Genomic DNA, 19,419 nt, shown 5'->3' on the forward strand with positions numbered 1-19,419 from the left:
CTTGTTTAAAAGAGAAAGAGCATCATTAGAAGATCCGTCTCAGATATGGCAACAGTATTCCATACAAGGCCGGATTTGAGATTTATAGAGATAGAGAATAGAAAGTGTCGAGCTCGATAAAGAGATGCAACCTTAGCAGATGCTAATTTTGAAACGGATTTAATATATATGGTTTCCAAGAAAAATTAGAAGTAAGAGTTAATCTTAGAAGATAAAGGGTAGATGACTCATCGAGTACATTACCGTTCATAAATATAGGAAGATCTAAATTATTGCGATAACGATTGGCTGAAAAAAATTGAGTTTTATTATAATTAAAGTTCATTAGCCACTGTGAGCCCCATGCTGTAGCAGAAAGGAGATCCTTTTCTAGCTCAAATGCCCACTCCAAGCAATCAGAGAGTATTGGCTTCTTATCATGACAAGAATAAATGATAGTATCATCAGCGAACAAAGCCACCTTAGATGTGAGAATATCTGGAAGATCGTTAATGTAAATTAAAAAGAGTATAGGACCAAGGATAGAACCTCGTGGAACACCTGAAGTTACAGAATATGAAGAAGAGTGCAGTCCATTGAGGACAACTTTTTGAAAACGATTGAAAAGAAAGGATTCAATAATCTAAAAAGATGTTACCAGATACACCGTAAGAAGAAAGCGTATGGAGAAGACCAGTATGCTAAACTTTAACGAAAGCTTTTGAAATGTTATGAGCGATGGCCTTAACCTCTCTACCTTTATCTAATGCACAATAAAATCTATCGGTTATTACTGTTAGCAAATCAGCTATAGAACGAGAAGATCGCAATCAATATTGATAATCAGAAAGTAAGTTATTAGATTCAAGATGAGAGATTAGGTATTTGTTAATTAAAGATTCAAAAACCTTGCTTACGATAGGAAAAAGACTAATGGGATGGTAGTTATACGAATCAGATCGCTCCCCAGAATTTTTGAAAATAGGAATAACAGATGCCGCTTTCCAGCAGGATGGAAAACAAGACTCTGATAAGCAATTGTTGAATATTTTTGAAAGTATAGACGACAGCTCCGGAGAACACTTTTGCAAGACCACAACAGGTATGTTGTGTGGGCCACAAGCTGTAAAAGAGCCTAAGCAGGAAATCACTTTAGATACAGAAGTTGGAGTGATACGAATGTCAAGCCATGGGTTAACCTGTTTAACGGCTATATCAGTTAGAACGCAACAAGTGGAATTAAGATTATGATATTGATAAAAAGTTCTTAGCAAACAATTCAGCTTTGTCTTTAGGTGAGGTGACAAAATTTGAACCATACAAAAGAGGTGGAATAACTGATTTGCCCTTATTATCGATACTATTAAAATTTCTCCAGAAGTCACGAGAGCCTAATTTTTGGGATGAAATACGAGATTTTATGACCTGAAAAAAGCGGGCTTTGGTGTTTGACAAAACCTTTTTACAATGGTTTCTAGCAGTAATAAACAGACGCCTGTTTTCTGGAGAATTGTTTTGCTGATAGATATGGAAGTAACGGATTCTATTGGCAATTGCAGCAACATAAAGTGAGGAAAACCATGGAGAAGATTAAAGCTTGACCTGAATTCATTGAGAAGGAATAAAAGATTCCATGCCAGCCTGAATCCACAAATTTATGAGAGAGGCACATTTTTCAGCAGGAAGACGAAAGATTTAGAGAGATCAAACCGTGGTAAGAAGCACCCAAGAATGAATATGGTGAAACTGAGAGCTAACTAGGATCAGAAACAAGACATAAGTCGATAGGGAAGGTAAATGAATCGGGTAGTCTGGAAAGCGAGTTGGAAAGTTGACTATTTGAGTTAGGGATTGAGAAAGGCAAAAGTTGTGGGCTTTAATGCCTGCAGAGTCTCTGACACTAAAGCCAAGCCATTTAGTGTGGTGAGCATTAAATTCACCAACAACAACAATACTAAATATCAGAAATAACATTAAAAAAAGTGCAGTCTTGAGATGAAGGAGAACAATGTAGAACAAAGAGAAAGACGATAGAGCGAAGTGGTGCACATAAAAGAATAGTCTGTGAATTCAAATCTATTTTACCTTCAGATGGATGAACTTTGATGAATGTAAATGCCCAAGCCAAGCATGTGACTATTGGAGTATTTACGAATTAAAGGAAGATAACCATCAACACTAAGATCACAAGATGAGAAGCTGAACTCAAATTAGTCTCACAAAGAGGAAGTTGGTCTGGTGAACTTTTCAAGAGATAAGACTCAACAGAAGAAAAGTTACTTCGAAGACCACGAATATTAGTGAATGGTTTAGAGAACATGGCGATGACGATGATTTTTTTGTGTTTTATAGTTTTTGGTAATTTATTCATTTTTAAATTTGTTAAAGAACTTGACTTAAAGCATAGATAGTACTCAGTACACTATTTAATCGTCCAAGCCATTGCCTTATTACTATTAATAAACTCTAAGCCGTAACGAAGGGGTCCATATGTGGTCTTGACAAAGCATACCAAAAGTACTAACAGAAACACCATCCATGCGCAACATGACACTGTTAATACTTTGATATTTTTCAGCTGATGATGGAATTAGCCTTTCTGAGAGCTACCACAGAGTTTGGGAAACCTGACTACTAGTCTCAGAACCATAAAACTAGGTTTATGGTTCTGAGGCTGTTCAGAGAAAGTTTTAGAGCTGTACCTTCATTAGGAAATAATACAATGAGTTGCCTCATTGTATTATTTCCTAATGAGCAAAATTCAAGCATTGAGTCAAGAAGATCCAACATTCAACATTTTAAACTGGAAACATTGTATTTGAAATTCATCTGCACCAGCCTAATAAATGAAGATGGGGTGCGAGGCTGGTTAACAGATAGAATCTGTTTACTCCTTAAGTCTTTGGGGTAAAAATGTTTTTAAGAAAGGCTGGTTCTGCAACTTGATATATGATCATTTGTACGATTTCTAAAACTATTTTTTATTCCAGTATATGTTGATTGACCATTACATGATAAACATTTTAAATAATAAATGACATTCTTGCTGTTACAAGTAACGTGACTTTCAATGTTCCAGATAGAACTAGCGGACGTTACAAATTTTTTTACCTCTTGCAGATAAAAAAGACAAATTTTGCGACGACCATTATTACATTTAAAAATTTCACTACATTTTAAATATTTTTATTATTAGATGGTACGGAATTAAATTTAGCAGGAAAAAGTTGTCTCAGTAAATTTGGTGGTTGTTTGTAAGCTATTACAGGATTAATATCAGAAAAGATTTGTTGTATTCTATCACTAGAGGGTAGACTGAATAGAAGATTAGTTTTAATTAGTGTAGGCTAGCAGTTTAGCTTTCTTTTGTTGAGCTTGTCCTTGTAGTTTTGCATATTGAAATGCTTTTTCAATAACATTGTCCGGGTAATTACTGAAAGTATGCAATTACCCTGACAAATTTATTTCAACTCCGGAAAACTCTTTAAATTTTCCATTGTCACATAGAATTTAAACCATGATGAATTTATTAAATTATTGATGTAGTTGATGCACCTAGAGTTAATTTTTTAAAATGCTGCTTTTGCTACATCGACGCCCATTGTCAGCATAGGAAAGTCTGGTGTTGCTTTCCTTTATATAAAACCTTTTATGTACAAGTTTTATGGATTACTTTAACAAATAAAAAAATATATATCTTCCAAAACTTATTAACACCTTGTCACGAGGTCACTATTTTAAAAGAATGCGTTATTATATTCAGAACTTCCGAGACACAACCAATCATGTAACAGATTAAATTTCTGGAACGAATTACTGAGCAACAAACTTTCTACACCATAGTGCCTTCTACTCACAGTAGTCTAGATTTCAGGTTGGAGAAAAATTTCAGAACAATTATTTATAAAATTGATTGTTTATAGAGGGGTGTTTTCCCAACTTGTTATATGTATATATTGTTTGTCTATTTTACGACTTAAACCAAATATAATATATAAATGAAAACAAATATAATAATTTTTTTTAACTTTGTTTTAAGTGATTCAGTGTTAGCTGGCATACACCCGCTAAGAGTAAATTGCCAAAAATAAACAACGATAATATGCGCATTAAAATAAGCATTGTAAGGTAGTTTTGAGCTATGACTTTAAATCTTTGCTTCGATTTCATGAGTTGTTTTTATTTTGGTAAAGCGAAGCAAATTGTTCTTTTACCAAGAGGATAGCCAAGATGGTGAGAAATTATTATTTGAGGGAATATAGTTCATCATAATTTATCAAACGAATCAGTTTGTTAACCATCTCAGTTACGTTTTATATACAAATGGCGTTTTTAACTGCTATCAATTTCGTTTATTCTTTATTAGACGCGAGGTCCAAAGAAGCACCTCAAGCGGCTAAATGCACCTAAGCATTGGATGTTGGACAAGTTGAGTGGAAACTTTGTAAGTTAAAAGTTTAAACTTAATATTTGTTCTTATTTTTTATAACTGCAATTCTTACTGAGTTGCTGTACTTTAATTTCTTAAATTTTTATTTTCCTATTCTATTTTTAAACTATGTAAAATTGATTTTCAACTCTGCTGACGTTATCAATCATTTAGGCTCCTCGTCCTTCACCTGGTCCACATAAATTGAGAGAATGCTTGCCATTAATTGTGTTTTTGAGAAACAGATTAAAGTATGCATTAAACTACGCAGAAGTTACTAAAATTATGAAACAGCGCCTCATAAAGGTTGATGGAAAAGTTAGAACAGATATATGCTATCCAGCAGGATTTATGGGTAAAAAAAGCTAAGATATTTTATGATAACGAATTAGCATATATTATATACATACATACATATATATATATATATATATATATATATATATATATATATATATATATATAAATAAACACATATACATATCAAGAAATACGTATTTATTTGAGTTAATAAATTTTGTTATAGTTTAAGTTAAAACTTGCAGGTGTAACTTTTTAATTATGTAAAAATTAATTTTGAATCGAAAGGTGCAACTTTAAGTAAGTTTTTTTTTACATTTTTGTATATAATGTTAGATGGCTATGTATATAACATATATATTCATATTTAAAGACATAAAATGCTGTTTATAGTTCATTTTGGTGTTTTAAATGCTGACCCAAGATAGTATAAGAATAAGAGTACTGATGATATTTTTTGGGCACTGTTTTTGCCTTATAAACTTTCTGCATTTAATAAATTAGAACATGCATTAATAAATTCGTTTTTATTATTTTTGTTTGAGTAGTGAAATTGTAATGACATGATAATGTGATAAATAGTGGTTAACTCTAAAAAACTTTAAAGCCTACAAAAAGTAAGAGAAAAAGGTTAGCGTATTTTGTTTCATAAAAATTATGTTTATAAATTTAAGTTCTCAGTTCATGTATTTCAATACATCAACTGGCTGGTAGTTTTTCTATATATGGCCGGATTATATCTATATAATATAGTTTTATAATGTATAATTCTTTTAATGCCTATTGCCGCTGGAAACTATTAGATCAGATTTCAAATACTTATTTTTATCAATTTAAAATCAATAACAAAATTTTCTGTGACAAAATTTATGGCATTTATATTTGACCACAAATCTATTCGTGTATCCTGTCTCAATTGCTTTTATTGATTACAACTGTAATTGTGTACAGTTTCCAATTTTTTTTTAACAGTTGCAACTTTAGAAAGTGATTAAGTTTCGATTTAAAATTTAGTACTATTTGGTATTTCTAACGAGTGTTTGCTACTAATAAATGAACAAACTTGTTGATTAAAATGTTTTAAAGTTTTTTTTTTTTTTTAATAAAATGTTTTGTTGATCTTTAACAATTATTATAGCTTTTACAGTTACAGTGATTATACCTTATGCATTATTGTAGTTTATATAGTGATATCTGAATTTTATTTTTAATAATAAAGTATTAAAAAAATCATTATTTCATAATTAATAATTTTTATTACTATGCTATATTTATAAAATAAAACTTGTGTATTATTTTTTTTTTTCGCTTTTCATGATTTATTTCTCAGTTATGGTTCGAAAACCAATTGTTGTAATATAAAACACAACAAAACTTTTGTTATTCAGATGTTGTTTCAATTGAAAGGACACATGAAAATTTCCGTCTGTTGTATGATGTCAAAGGTAGATTTGTTTGTAACAGAATAAGTGCTGAAGAATCTGCTGTAAGTATAATATTCAACACTACTATTTAATATGCAAATACATTTTAAAGTATAATTTATTAAATATAAACTATAATTATTCTCTATGCTTATATATGTATGTGTATATATTATGTCTATGAATAATTTGTGTATGTTTGAAAATTGTTTGTCCTTTCAGTCTGATATTTTATTGTGCAAATTGTTTAAATTATTTTATTCATTTTAAGTATAAATTAGCTAAAGTAAAACGAACTGCTGTTGGTCAAAACTCGATTCCATACATTGTTACCCATGATGGACGAACCATTAGATATCCAGATCCATCTATCAAAGTAAATGATACTGTTATAGTCGATATTAAGACTGGAAAAATAACTGACTTTATTAAGTTTGATACAGGCAATCTTGTTATGGTAACTGCTGGGCGCAACACTGGTAGAGTGGGAATAATAACTAATCGTGAGAGACATCCAAGTAAAAACTTATTCTTTTAAGGGTTAGAATTTTACCATATAGTTTGTCTTATTATTGTAATTTTATTTTCTTTTAGGTTCCTATGATATTGTCCATGTCAAAGATGTTACTGGAAACCAGTTTGCTACTCGACTCTCTAACATTTTTTTGATTGGAAAAGGTTCTAAACCATTGGTTAGTTTACCTCGCGGAAAGGGAGTCAGATTGACTATTGCTGATGAACGTGATCGAAGAATGGCAAATAAATAATGAAATAAAATTTCTCAACATTTTGTATTATGATTTTCTTATGTGTTCACACCCACCCTCGACCACATTGGTTTTTGCATTACCATTTATATATAAAATACTGTAAATATTGCATAAAAAATGTTCATTTTTATGTAATATTTTGATAGGTAAAATAACTTAAGATAGCTTATCCCCCCAATTTAAAAAATTTTTAAATTTCTGCTTTTGCTTTATTAATGGCAGATTCCAAAAATACATAGTCTGCTATATTATATGTTCCTTAATAAAGAAGCTTGAATTGTGGTGATCTTTTTTATCTTGAGCAACTGTCGCCTTGTTTTGTCTATACATCATAAACGTTGTGCTCCAAAGGACTGCATGATCCAATCTCCGGTTATTCTACCTTGTTTTATGGCATTTTAAGATCTGCAAGCCTAGTTTAGTACTATGCTGACCAAATGATGTTTTTTTTGTGTTATGTTTTCATTTTGTTCATCTTAGTAAATTTATTTACGTGAGTTTTTAATACCTTTGTATATATCACAAAAAATAAGCGAATAGAATTGTTGACGTATTAGGAAAGAATTCTTTTGAATAAAAAAGAGTTTGATAAGATAACATACATAGCTCTACTATGCAATTATTCTTCAAATTTTTATAGGGTAATATGAGCATACACTCCTTAGATGTTAAGCAGTGAGGTCAAAGTTGCTTTGTAACTTACATCGATTATATGCAGTCATGTCAAGAAACGCTACAATTATCGGTTATTAAGACACTAATTTTTTGCGTTTTAAAATAATATTACGGAGGAGTAAATCTGTAGCGCGAAATTTTGTTGCTAAAATAAAAAATCCTATGTGTGTGATCAGCATGTTCAAATACCCAGTATTTTTCATTGAAATGACTAATAACTATTAATATTGAGAATTCGGCATTTTTTTTTTTTTTTTTTTTTTGGAACATGTTTATTAGAGCAATTCTACAGTGTAAAAAAAGTTTTTGTAACTTGTAAAGTTTCTATGGAAAATAGACAGTTCCATATAATATGAAAAAAAAACTAATTGATAAATTCAATATTTTTAATGTTAAAATATGCATAATATTGCAAACAGAAAAAATAAAAAAACATGAGCTAACTTGAAATAAAAGTGGTAAACTCATTAACTAGGTTCTGCAACATCTAGTGCAAAAGAATTCTTCACTTTTTATGTCTTTTGGGCGACAAGGTTCACGAGTCCATGAACTGCAACTTGATATTTCTCAGGTTTTCTCTAAAACTTGCATCTCAGGCTTTTCTTTTTCGAAAAACTTTAGGCACTTTTTGTGCTTTTTTTTTGGCTTTCTTAACAAGAGTTTCTACTGCAGTTTCAACATATGTTCGTTTTAATTTCATTGCATCTTTTTCTTCTCTTAACTGGTTTAACCATGTTTCTTCTGTAAAAGCTTGACCAGCCACTGTTATGACATTTCTGGCTTTTTTTGGAGGATGCTTATAAGCATTTTGGAATTGAAGTTGCTTCAAAAGAGTTCTTTTAAAACTGATTTTTACACAAGTTGCCAATTCCTCTTGAGAAGTTGGAATTGAAGTTAGAGTTGCAGGCGGAATTAAGGTTTGTGTTAGTTAAGAAATTTGAGGTAAAAAAGAAGCAGTTTGGGCTGCGTGGTGATTTTGTAACTGCTGATGATGTTATTAAAATTTAGGCGAACTTTTAATTTTGATTTGTCAATGTTGCCTTGATTTAATGGAAAGAGCACAGTATTTTCAAAACCAGCAATAACTTGAATACAAGTGTAGGCTTCGTTGCTTCTATAAAACTGTGCTAGGAGACTTGGGAAAAATTTTTTGGACAAATTGCTGAAACCAATTTCAGCATAAAATTTTCGTAAAATATCACGCCGACCATCTTTGACATGGTAAAATACACCAACACCAAGAGGCTGCAGAATGTGAGATGAATGGGTGGGAATTCAAATTAGTGTTATATTGTTTTCCTTACACTTTAAGGTTACACTTAATGACACGTGTGTGCTGTGGCCATCCAAAAGTAAAACATGTTGACCACCAATACTTTTTTTTCTTTTTTTTTAATACTGTTATTTAGGTGCCCCAAGAAGACCTAACGGTCTTGTCACAGAGCACCGCGGATGTGCATTTAACCAGAAAGTTCACGCCTCCTTCCTTACCGTGACGCAAAAATATGTCCAAGGCTCGTTTCGAACCTGGATCTCTTGCTTATAAAGCAAGCGCTCTAACCACTGCGCCACGGACGCACATATTTTGAATGACAGGAATAAAGATTTGATCAACCCACTGCAAAAATTGATTACTTTCCATCCAACCAGATCGTGATACTGTGAAAAGTGTGTCTGGTGGGCCTCCTTTATCATAGAGTCGATTCTTTATCATAGAGTCGATTTTTTGATTTGTAAACAACGTTAGAAGGAATCTGTCAGCATTAACACAATTAGGAACAGTGTAGTTTATTTTTTCGTTATTTCTATTTAATATTAGTGGACGCTTTGAACCTCTTCTGGTAATTACTTTTGCATCGCCTTTGTTACCACTGAAACCAATTTCATCACAATTCCACAAATGCATGGCTTTACTCAAATCTATTTTTGCTAAATCAAAATGTTTTTTTAAAACATCAAAATAACCAGCAACAATTTCTGGTGTGCATGACCCTGCTCTCAAAGACACGATGTTTGTAGCTGCTCTTTCACTTAGTTCTACCTAGGCCCCAATCGCCAAGTATCTGAAGAAGGTGAACCAAGGTTAAAAATCAATAAAATATCAAAAAATATAGGTGTTTTGTATAAAGCCAAGCAGTTTTTAAATCTATCTTGTTTAAAAAACTTATATTTTTCTATAATTCATTGCTACTTAAATTATGCAAACGTTGCTTGGTGCAGCACAAACGCAACAAAAGTAAAAAAACGGTTTAGTAAACAAAAACAGGCTATAAGGATAATTACAAACGTAGACCGTTTCTCTCACACTCAAACATTATTTAATAAACTTAATATTCTAAATGTATATAAACTAAACCTTTACCATATTCTTATCTTCATGTTTAAACTTGATAAAAAAATATCACCAATGTTATTTAATTCACTTTTTGAAAAAATAAACCACATATACCCTACCAGATTTTCAAAAAACAATTACATTCAATCCAAAACACATTATTCAGCAACCAAATTCTCAATTGCTAACCGAGGTCCTAAGCTGTGGAATACAATATTAAATAATGAGCTGAAATCTAATTATTCTTTAAACCAGTTTAAAACAAAACTTAAGCAATTACTGATGATACATGAAAATGAATTAAAGTTCTTCTAAAAAGCTTTTTAAACTAGCAAACAAAAACAAAAATTAACCTACTAATTACTCTTTAATATTATATTTAATATTCTAAACAATAGTCTGCTATTGTAAATGTATTTCTTATCTTATAAGTTTTGAATTTACAAACGATTTTTTTAAGTTTTATTATTTGAAATACTAATTACTAAAAATATTGTAAAATTTTATAATTTCAATTTTTATTAAAAAAAGTTATTGCAAATTCTTCTTGTAATATTAATACTTATATATCATCTTATTTTACTAATCAGTTCTTAAATATAAATACTCTTTGAATTACTAAATATTTTAAACGTTATATATTTTATTTTTTGCATTTTGTTAAAACATTTTATTTGATGAATATGCATTTTTTTTGGGGGGGGGGGGGGGGGGGGGGGGCTTAATGATAAGATGAATTTTGTCTTCTTCAAGCCCCAGTCATGTAAATATTTGTTTTTATAAATTACGAGTGTAAATTATTTTCAATCGGCAAATACGGTTGGATAACGTTAATTTTGGTATGCGGTAGAATTAAGCTGCGGCTCTTAAGCTCAACTTGCCATTTTCAATTTTATCCATTGCGCTTTTTATTGTCTCCAAAGTGTAAGGCTTCTCGTTTGTTTTACTTTTCGCCATTTTAAGTTTAGTAAATTAAATTCAGTTACAGATTTATAGAGATTTTTGAAAATGAAGAAACGATGCACTTTTGTGGTTACTTTGTGTACTTTTGCAAAAAGTAAAAACCTAAATGAAAAAAAATCAATCAGTGTAAAAAAATAATAAAATAAATTAATTTTAATATAATAAAAAAATTCAATTAGAGTGAATTAATAATTTTTTTTTTATTTTATTATTTTTTTTTTTTTCTCTGTTTTAATATAATATAAGATTTTACAACTTCGTAATATAAAATTTCAATAAATAAAATAAGTAAAACAGATAGGGGCTCAAAGAAGATGAGGATGACAGTACGTTATCACAATATTTTCATAGAGCCCCTATAACAAGATTTCAAAAAAATATCGTAATATGTTACAATATGCGTAATAAAATTTCAATAAAATATCGTAATAAAACGCGTAATTCGTTAATAAAATTGATAAGCAACCAACAAAAGTAGAAATAAAACAAAAACAGATTTATGAGAAATTATTCAAAGTATCATTAACCAAAAACGTTTCTTATATTTTAAAAATTTCTTTTTTTGTTAAAAACTTGAATGAACTTAACGAATTTACCGTACCTTTGAATCCTTTTTGAAAAGTATTCCATACTTTTGGACCTCGATATAGAATGCTGTACTCTGAATATTTGTTTATTATCCGAGGCAGTTTATATGTGTTGGTCATATTCGCTCTAAGATTATAGCTATCATTTTTATTTATTTTAAACTTGTTATTAAAGCTTATAGGAGAGATATTGTGATTATAACGATACATGAAAATTAAATGCTGGTAGATATTTATTTCAAACACATTCATCATTTTCATATCTTTCATTAAGGGCTTAGCGTGTTCACGCCTATTTTTTGAGTAAATGATTCTGCAGGCATGTTTTTGAAGACTATAAATTTTTTTAATCTTTGCCGCTTGAGTACTTGCCCATGAAATGTTTGCATAGCTGATGAGGCTATGAATTAGCCCAAAGTAGATTAATTTAAGACTATTTTTATTGACGTAGGAGCAAACTCGATACATCAAACCTATTATTTTGGTGATTTTTGACTGGATATATATTATATGTGGAAGCCAGGATAATTTTTCATCAACAATGATTCCTAAGAATCTTATATTGGATTGCTTATTTACTAGTTTATCATTTAGAGATAGGTTAGGCAACTTGAGAGGAAGATTTTCTTCTTGTGTTTTTTTGTGAAATAGTATATACTTTGTTTTCTCAGCGTTAAGTGAGAGTTTGTTTGCCTTAAACCAGTTGTTTACTTTACACAATTCAATATTCATGTCTGCATATAATTTCTTGATATCATTGTTGGTGAGAAATAAGTTTGTGTCATCTGCAAACATGACCGAGTTCATTTTTAAAGATGCATTACAAAAGTCATTTATATATATTAGAAAAAGAAGTGGACCAAGAATCGATCCTTGCGGGACTCCACATATGACATTTAATACTCCAGATTGGACATTATTTACATATTGTTTTCTGTTTGTAAGATAGCTTTTAATCCAATAATAAGTTTTATTTATTATTCCGTAATGCCTTAATTTATCTAATAGAATGCAATGGTCCACTGTATCGAATGCTTTTGATAAATCAAGAAACACTCCTAAAGTAAATTTATTATTTTCAAAACCATTAGTTATTTGATTTACTATTTCAATGATTGCATGTTCTGTAGAGAGATTTTTTTGAAAGCCAAACTGATTTGGGTAAAAAAAATTGTTTTTAATGAAGTAATCATAGATTCTATTATAAACTACACGTTCGAAGAGTTTTGAAAATACAGAAAGTATTGATATAGGCCTATCAATACTTCTTATTCTTGTTATTGTACATAATCTTTCCACTGAAGTTTAAACTGCATGTGCTGCTAGTTCCTTATTATTATCTATCTACAGGATGTATTTTTTTCTCTGTCCATTTGCAGTGTGTAATTTTTTGCCATCCTTAAAGTTGAATTAAAGTTAACATTTAATTCTAAAAATGTGGAATGCAATTTAGCAATATTCATAAACTTGTGTAAAATAATTTTGATTGTTTCAATGTATGACAACGTGTTTATAATGTCGCATGTTAGCACAAAAAACATTGCTTATGATTTCTATGGTTAAGAAAAGAATGCAACTGTTTGTAAGCATCTGACACCATAACCACCTTATTGTAGTCGGACGTCAGCAATTTCTCACTGATAAGTAGAGGTCATATGCGAGTGCATTTTCCCGTGGTTCTGTAGCTTATATAAACAATAGTAATAGACAGCTTACATAAACATTTTTTTTACCAATTTACTTATATTGGTAATCAAGACTACCTCACCTTGGTCATCAAGACCATTTCACTTTTCGTTACTTTTTTTTTGTTTATTTTTTTTTTTTTTTTGCAACAAAAAAAATAAATAAATAAATTAGACGTAAAACACGTATTGTTTATTTTATCTTCTGGCAGTACAACGTACAGAAAAATATTCATAATCTTTTGGATGCTTGTATGAACAGGCTGGATTTCCCTATAAATCAATATTGGCTGGATTTACCTATAAATACCTATAAATCAATATTAGCAGGACCTATAAATCAATATTGGCCGGATTTACCTATAAATCAATTTGGCTGCAATCTAGGACCCCATAATTTTCCAAAAATTTATAAATCTAGTTTTTGTAAGTGCGACTTTTACAATTTATATCAATAATTTAACTTGTACAATTTATATCACGATGTGACTTTTACAATTTATATCAATTTATATTATAGAATTTATAATAGAATCTGTTTTTTTATTACACTGATAATTTAATTTGAGTAAAATTATTTCAAATTTAATTTCTTTGAATCATTTATTAAGAATCATGTAAAAACAGTGACTTGAAAATTAATATGAAGTGCTTTAATTTGGATGATATAAACAACATTATAACGTTAAGTAACTTAGCTCAAACTATTTTGTAACATTGGATAGACCTCTTTTATATAAATGAATGTCCTTAATATATGAGGGGCTCAGCGGAGTGGTCTAAGCCTTCATTTTTTAAAACTAAAACTTCATTTTTAGTAAACTGGAAAAGACTATAAGGACTTTAAGGATTTAAAAATAATATGAAAAAGTATGATTATCAGAAGGATATTAAAGGTAATTTTGCCTCTTCAAATTTTTGAAAATATTGTTAATAGAGTTGGTTAGGCTAAACAAATGTTTTATCTATGACTTAGTTAATGATTCGTTTATATATTTAAGATGCACTAATTTATCTCTTCGTCACCAGGAACATCAGTTAGACCCAAATCATTTGCCTCCTCGTCACCTTTAAGAGAAAGATAATAGAGATGATGGTCAGGCGGTATGAATTGTATTAGCTCAAAAAGATCACTTAGCTTTTCTTTTGTTAGTTTTCTACCGTTGAGGTACAAGGGCTCAAGTTCAACATTAATAGTGTCAGATGACTGTCCACGATTTCGCATTGTAACGTCCGGCAACATGAATGTGTCACTTTCTAAATGCGCCTGCTTCATTTGAAATAAGCGTGGTCATCCTTTATTCAATTTTATCCAACATGTCTTTAGCTATGAAGCTTTTTTGCCACTTATTAATTTTTTTTTTATTGGTTATCCCACCCTCCAATAATTTTGAACTAAGAAATTCATGGGTCTCCATTTTTCTTACAATAAATTTTAGGGCCCTCTTCTTTGCATTTTTAATAAGGTCTATCCAATGACCTGGAACAAATATTTGGTCCTTCGTTTTTTTGCTTTTTCAATCACAGCATAGTCCGGACGCAGGAGAAAAAACTATGCCTTGGTACATAAAATTCCGGTTCAAAGGTTTTTAGAAATGGAGATTTGTGCAAAATATATTGTAACATAAGAGACATTTTTATATTACGATTTTATCCACCACAACTATCGCTATACAATATTAAATGGGTCACAGTCAGAATCAAGAGGTCCGAAGTTCCACGCCGGCTCTAGCTCAATAAGCGACATTGGTAAGGAAGGAGGCGTGAACTTCATGGTTAAATGCTCTTCCGCGATGCACTTTTTTTTTTTTAATTTTATGTTCTTTACTTAAATATTCAATGAGTTTATACAATAAGATAGTTAAGATAAAAATCGCAATACAAATACAAAAATATAACAAAATATACAGGTATAAAAACAAAAACAAAAAAAAAGATCATCGAGAACCGCTCGTGAATATTAAGTACATTAAATTAACATAAAATATAAAGTAAAAATAAATAAATAATAATGTCGTAGTAATAATTAGCGAGAACATAAATTTCGTAAGAATATGTAAATAAAATTGTAAAGAAATTCTTGATACTTTTATATATAAATACAAAAATATTTTAAAAAGTCTGTTTTCATAACCACGTAAGATATGGATTATAATATTATATATTACCTTATGTAATAAGCTTCATATTCATTTTCAGAAGAAAGATAAAAATATAAAAATATGTCTCCAAAAAATAAAATAATTTCTTTTAGTTTTTTCTTGAATGAAAGATACTTCTATTCAAGGGAAAAATCAAAATTTTTCAAAACTCTTTTTTTCCTAAGAAAAGCTCCTCGAAATGAAATACATGACTTTCCAAAATTAGTTAGAGAAAAAGGTTACCGAATTAGATTATCATTTCTTTTTTTTTTTTTTTTTTATTTATTTCGCCGTTTATTAACTTTTACAATTTACAAGGTTTATAAATAAAAAAAAACTGGCGGGGCAAGTAGAAGATATTAACGTCTGTTCACAAAAAATCCGGAATGAAAAATTGTTCTTAATTGAATACAAAATTAATCGATTTTTGACAAAAATTTTAACTAAAATGAGTGACTGGACATTGTTAACTATTTTATAACCGAAAGTGGTCCTAAATCAGCGGCTTTTCGAACTTTAGTTTTGACTGAATCCATTAGGTTGAAAAAGTAGTCTGGATCAAACTCTTTCAACTTTAATCGAATTCTATTCTTAAGGTGGTCAAGATTTTTCGCAGTAAATCCATTTCCATAAACTTTTGCTTTTAAATGTGCCCAAAAATTTTCAATTGGCCTTAACTGCGGTACATTTGGGGGGTTATCTTTAGCGTCGACAAAGTTAATACCTAAAGTGTTGTAAGTTTCTAATGTGTGTTTTGCATAATGACATCTCGCTCCGTCAGGCCAAAATAAAATTTTCATGTTTTGATGCTTGGAATTTATAAATGGAAGAAGTCTTTTTGTAATACATTCTTTAGAATAAGTTTTTGCATCCAGTGCACAGTTTTTTACAGCAAAATAAGGCGACGAATGACCAAAACGACTGATTGCAATCCAAACGAGAACTTTCTCGTCAAACTTTTTTTTGAAGTTGAATTTAATGTTAGGATCAGTTTGAGAACTATCCTTTGTATAGTAGCCAGAGTTTTGTGAACAATTTGCACCATTTACACAGAAATAAGATTCATCGTCCATGATGATTTCAAACTCATTTGATGGCTTGAAAAAAGTTTTTGAAAGTTTTAATAAGTTTTTCTTTTGTTTAATTTCTTGCTTTTCTGTTGTTTTTGGTGCATTTTTTCTTTTGGTATACTTTAGTCCATGCATACTTAATAATCTATTTACGTATGAAACGCTTATCTTATATTTTAGTGCCAATTTTCTTTGCGAAATCCCGATTTTCTCTTCTGCTCTTGCAATCATGGACTCTCTCTTTTCTGGTGTAATTTTAAAAGGTTTTCTGCCGCAACCGATTTTTCTATTCATTGGCAAATTATTTTCAGACCTTTTAATTATGTCATAAATTGTAGATTTTGCGATTCCCATTTTCTTAAAATGATCCACTGTAAATTTCTTTCCACTGTTTATGTTTTGTTTATAAAAATTTCCAATCACATTTCTAACATCGTTCTCTTTTAGATGCTCCATGTTTATTTGAATTAATTATTTAAACTCAATTTTGCCACAAAATGAAACTGTTGTTGTTGACCGATTAAATTTAAAAATATTGAATCGAAAATTCGAAATTTAGAACAATTTGTGTACATTTGAAATCAGTCCGGATTTTTTGTGAACAGACGTTATTTTGTCTTATCACCGAGCCCCAATCGTACGTATTTACAATAGCCGGATAATATATTTATACTTTACAAACTATTTATTAAAAATTATAAATGTAAAAATAAATAACAATTAGTTTAAGAAATACTTCAAGAACAATATTCATGTTAAGAGTAATAATCAAGTAAACAAGAAAAACTGAAAAAAAAGTAAAAAACAAAAACAAAAAAATAAATTAATTAATTAAAGAGCACGTATTTTCAAGAGCCAGACTATATACGTATATTATACAAAGTATTTGTTGAAGAATATGAAAATAAAATTTATAACAATTTGTAATAAAGTAATATTTAAATTTTTACCCAATTTAATTAAAAGTAAAATAAATAACAACTCATTAATAGTTAAGTAAAATGTTGAAAAACTAAGATTTCACCAATAACTTTTAAGATTAGAGGAAACACCATAACTCAAATAATGAAAAAACTAACAAACAAAAATTGATAAATTGATAAATTCTGATACATATTTTATATAATTGAATTTTAGTTTAAAAGAGGCATTTAAAATCGGATATATTAAAATCCATAAGTAATAACACCTGTTTCGATTCTTTTTTAAACTGATGTATACTAACTTTTTCCGTATTTGCAATATTAGGAAATTTTTCCACAAATAGGGTCCACGATATTGAATTGAATATGTAATTTGTTTTGAATTATATTTAGGGACAATGTAGTTATTATTTGAAAATTTTGTCGGATATTTATGCTCTACTTTTTCAAAATAGGACTGAAATATTTTAGGAGATAGTCCCATTTTTGTTTTATACATAAACATTAAAACTTGATGTAAGTTTATTTTATAAACATTTAATGCGCCCAGTATACGCAGAAGAGGCTCGCATGGTACAATTTTATCAGCTCCAAATAATATTCTGCAGGCATGTTTTTGTTTACTGTACAATTTTTTTAATTTTGTATGATTTGTACTTGCCCATGCAATATTACAATAAATCAAATGACAATGAATGAAAGTTCTTAAGTTATATCTACTTTTATCTTTTAAGGTATATAGATTATGAAAAGAAACAGGAGATGCGTTGGTTTTACATTTGTCCTTAAAACAAAGTATATTAAAAATATTCAGCTGAAGAGTTTTCGTTTGAAATAATAATGGTTTGGTATGAGCAAATTGATCTTAATAATTGATAAGACGAGCAACGTGATTCTGCTGACGATAAAGAGGTAGCAGTTTAGATTTATTGCTATAATCCCAAGCAATATTTGGATAACTTATATGGCAATGGATTAAAGAGAAATATAATTGTGTTAAAATGTGTTTATTTAAAGCATTTTCAGCTTTGTACATTACTCCTATATTTCAAGCAACTTTGTTGCACAACAAATCAATGTGATACTTTCAATTAAAGTTTTCATCGATATTGATTCCTAAAAAGTTAGTAGTTAGTTCTCTTTTTATTTGAATTTTGTCAATAAAAAGTAAGGCATGACAGGAGGCAGTACTTTTTTTTTTGAAGTTTAATGAAAAAGTATCCATTTAGTTTTCTGAACATTTAGTGACAGCTTATTCATTTTAAACCAGTCAGAGACTTTTGTTAATTCAATGTTCATATTTTGGAATAATGTTGTTGTGTTGTTGTGAGATAAAAAGAGATTAGTATCATCGGCAAACATGACCGTCATTAAATTTGAGGCTTTTGAGAGATCATTAATGTAAATTAGAAAGAGAAGAGGTCCTAGTATAGAACCTGGAGGGACCCTACATGTTATATCTAATAAATTGAAAAAGACAGTTGTATTACTGTAAACAAACTATTTATATATATAAACGGTTATATATTATATATATAAACGGTTGCTTAAATAACTTTTAAGTATCATTAAAATATTTCCATTAATTTCATAATCTCTGTGATAAGACTGTAGAGACTTCTGGAAGCACTACAACAGCAACAACAACAACAACAACAAATTATATACATTTTATATTTTATACGTATACCAGATTATCAAAATGACCTCCGCTTGTCTTAATGTAGTGGAGGATGTCTTGATAACAATATAAATGTAGGGTATAAAACATATAAAATATAGAATATATTCAGTACTGTAGGTAGGATTGTTTGATGTTTTAGGTAAGGAATTTTCAGGCATTGTGTAACCGTAAAATTAAATATGTTCATAATTATGTCAAATGAAAATGTTTTTCAAAAAATCGCGGTCATTGGAGCCTGGGAACAAAAAACACCTTAAAGTTTGCTCCCTTACCCGTAACGTGAGGACAAAAAAGTTAATAAAATGTAAGTTTTAGCATACTACATTAACCTTAAATTTGTTTTATTTAAAAATTTTCCAATGTTTGAAAGTTATGACCATATGAGATTTACAATTCCTTTATTTTGAGGAGAGAGGAATTTTTGCATGATAATAGCTTTTGAACGTTTTAAAGA

At 29.5% G+C, this 19,419-nt stretch overlaps 1 protein-coding gene across 1 annotated transcript; it reads left to right on the top strand.

The window, feature by feature from the left end:
- Positions 1-4,100: 4,100 nt before the first annotated feature.
- Positions 4,101-6,922, top strand: LOC100198506 (small ribosomal subunit protein eS4). The gene is made up of 6 exons (XM_065793806.1): positions 4,101-4,212; positions 4,346-4,423; positions 4,583-4,763; positions 6,097-6,194; positions 6,404-6,650; positions 6,727-6,922. The coding sequence occupies exons 1-6, from the start codon at positions 4,210-4,212 to the stop codon at positions 6,897-6,899; spliced, it is 780 nt and encodes a 259-aa protein (XP_065649878.1). The 5' UTR covers positions 4,101-4,209; the 3' UTR covers positions 6,900-6,922.
- The last annotated feature ends 12,497 nt before the right edge of the window (positions 6,923-19,419 follow it).

This window comes from Hydra vulgaris, chromosome 03, assembly GCF_038396675.1.
Source record: "Hydra vulgaris chromosome 03, alternate assembly HydraT2T_AEP".
NCBI classification, from domain to species: domain Eukaryota; kingdom Metazoa; phylum Cnidaria; class Hydrozoa; order Anthoathecata; family Hydridae; genus Hydra; species Hydra vulgaris.

Bases quoted from the DNA above. Each gene is read 5' to 3' on its own strand.
- LOC100198506 (XM_065793806.1), top strand. The intron at 4,764-6,096 runs GTAAAAAAAGCT...TTTGTTATTCAG, and splicing joins CTATCCAGCAGGATTTATGG to ATGTTGTTTCAATTGAAAGG. The intron at 6,651-6,726 runs GTAAAAACTTAT...ATTTTCTTTTAG, and splicing joins TAATCGTGAGAGACATCCAA to GTTCCTATGATATTGTCCAT.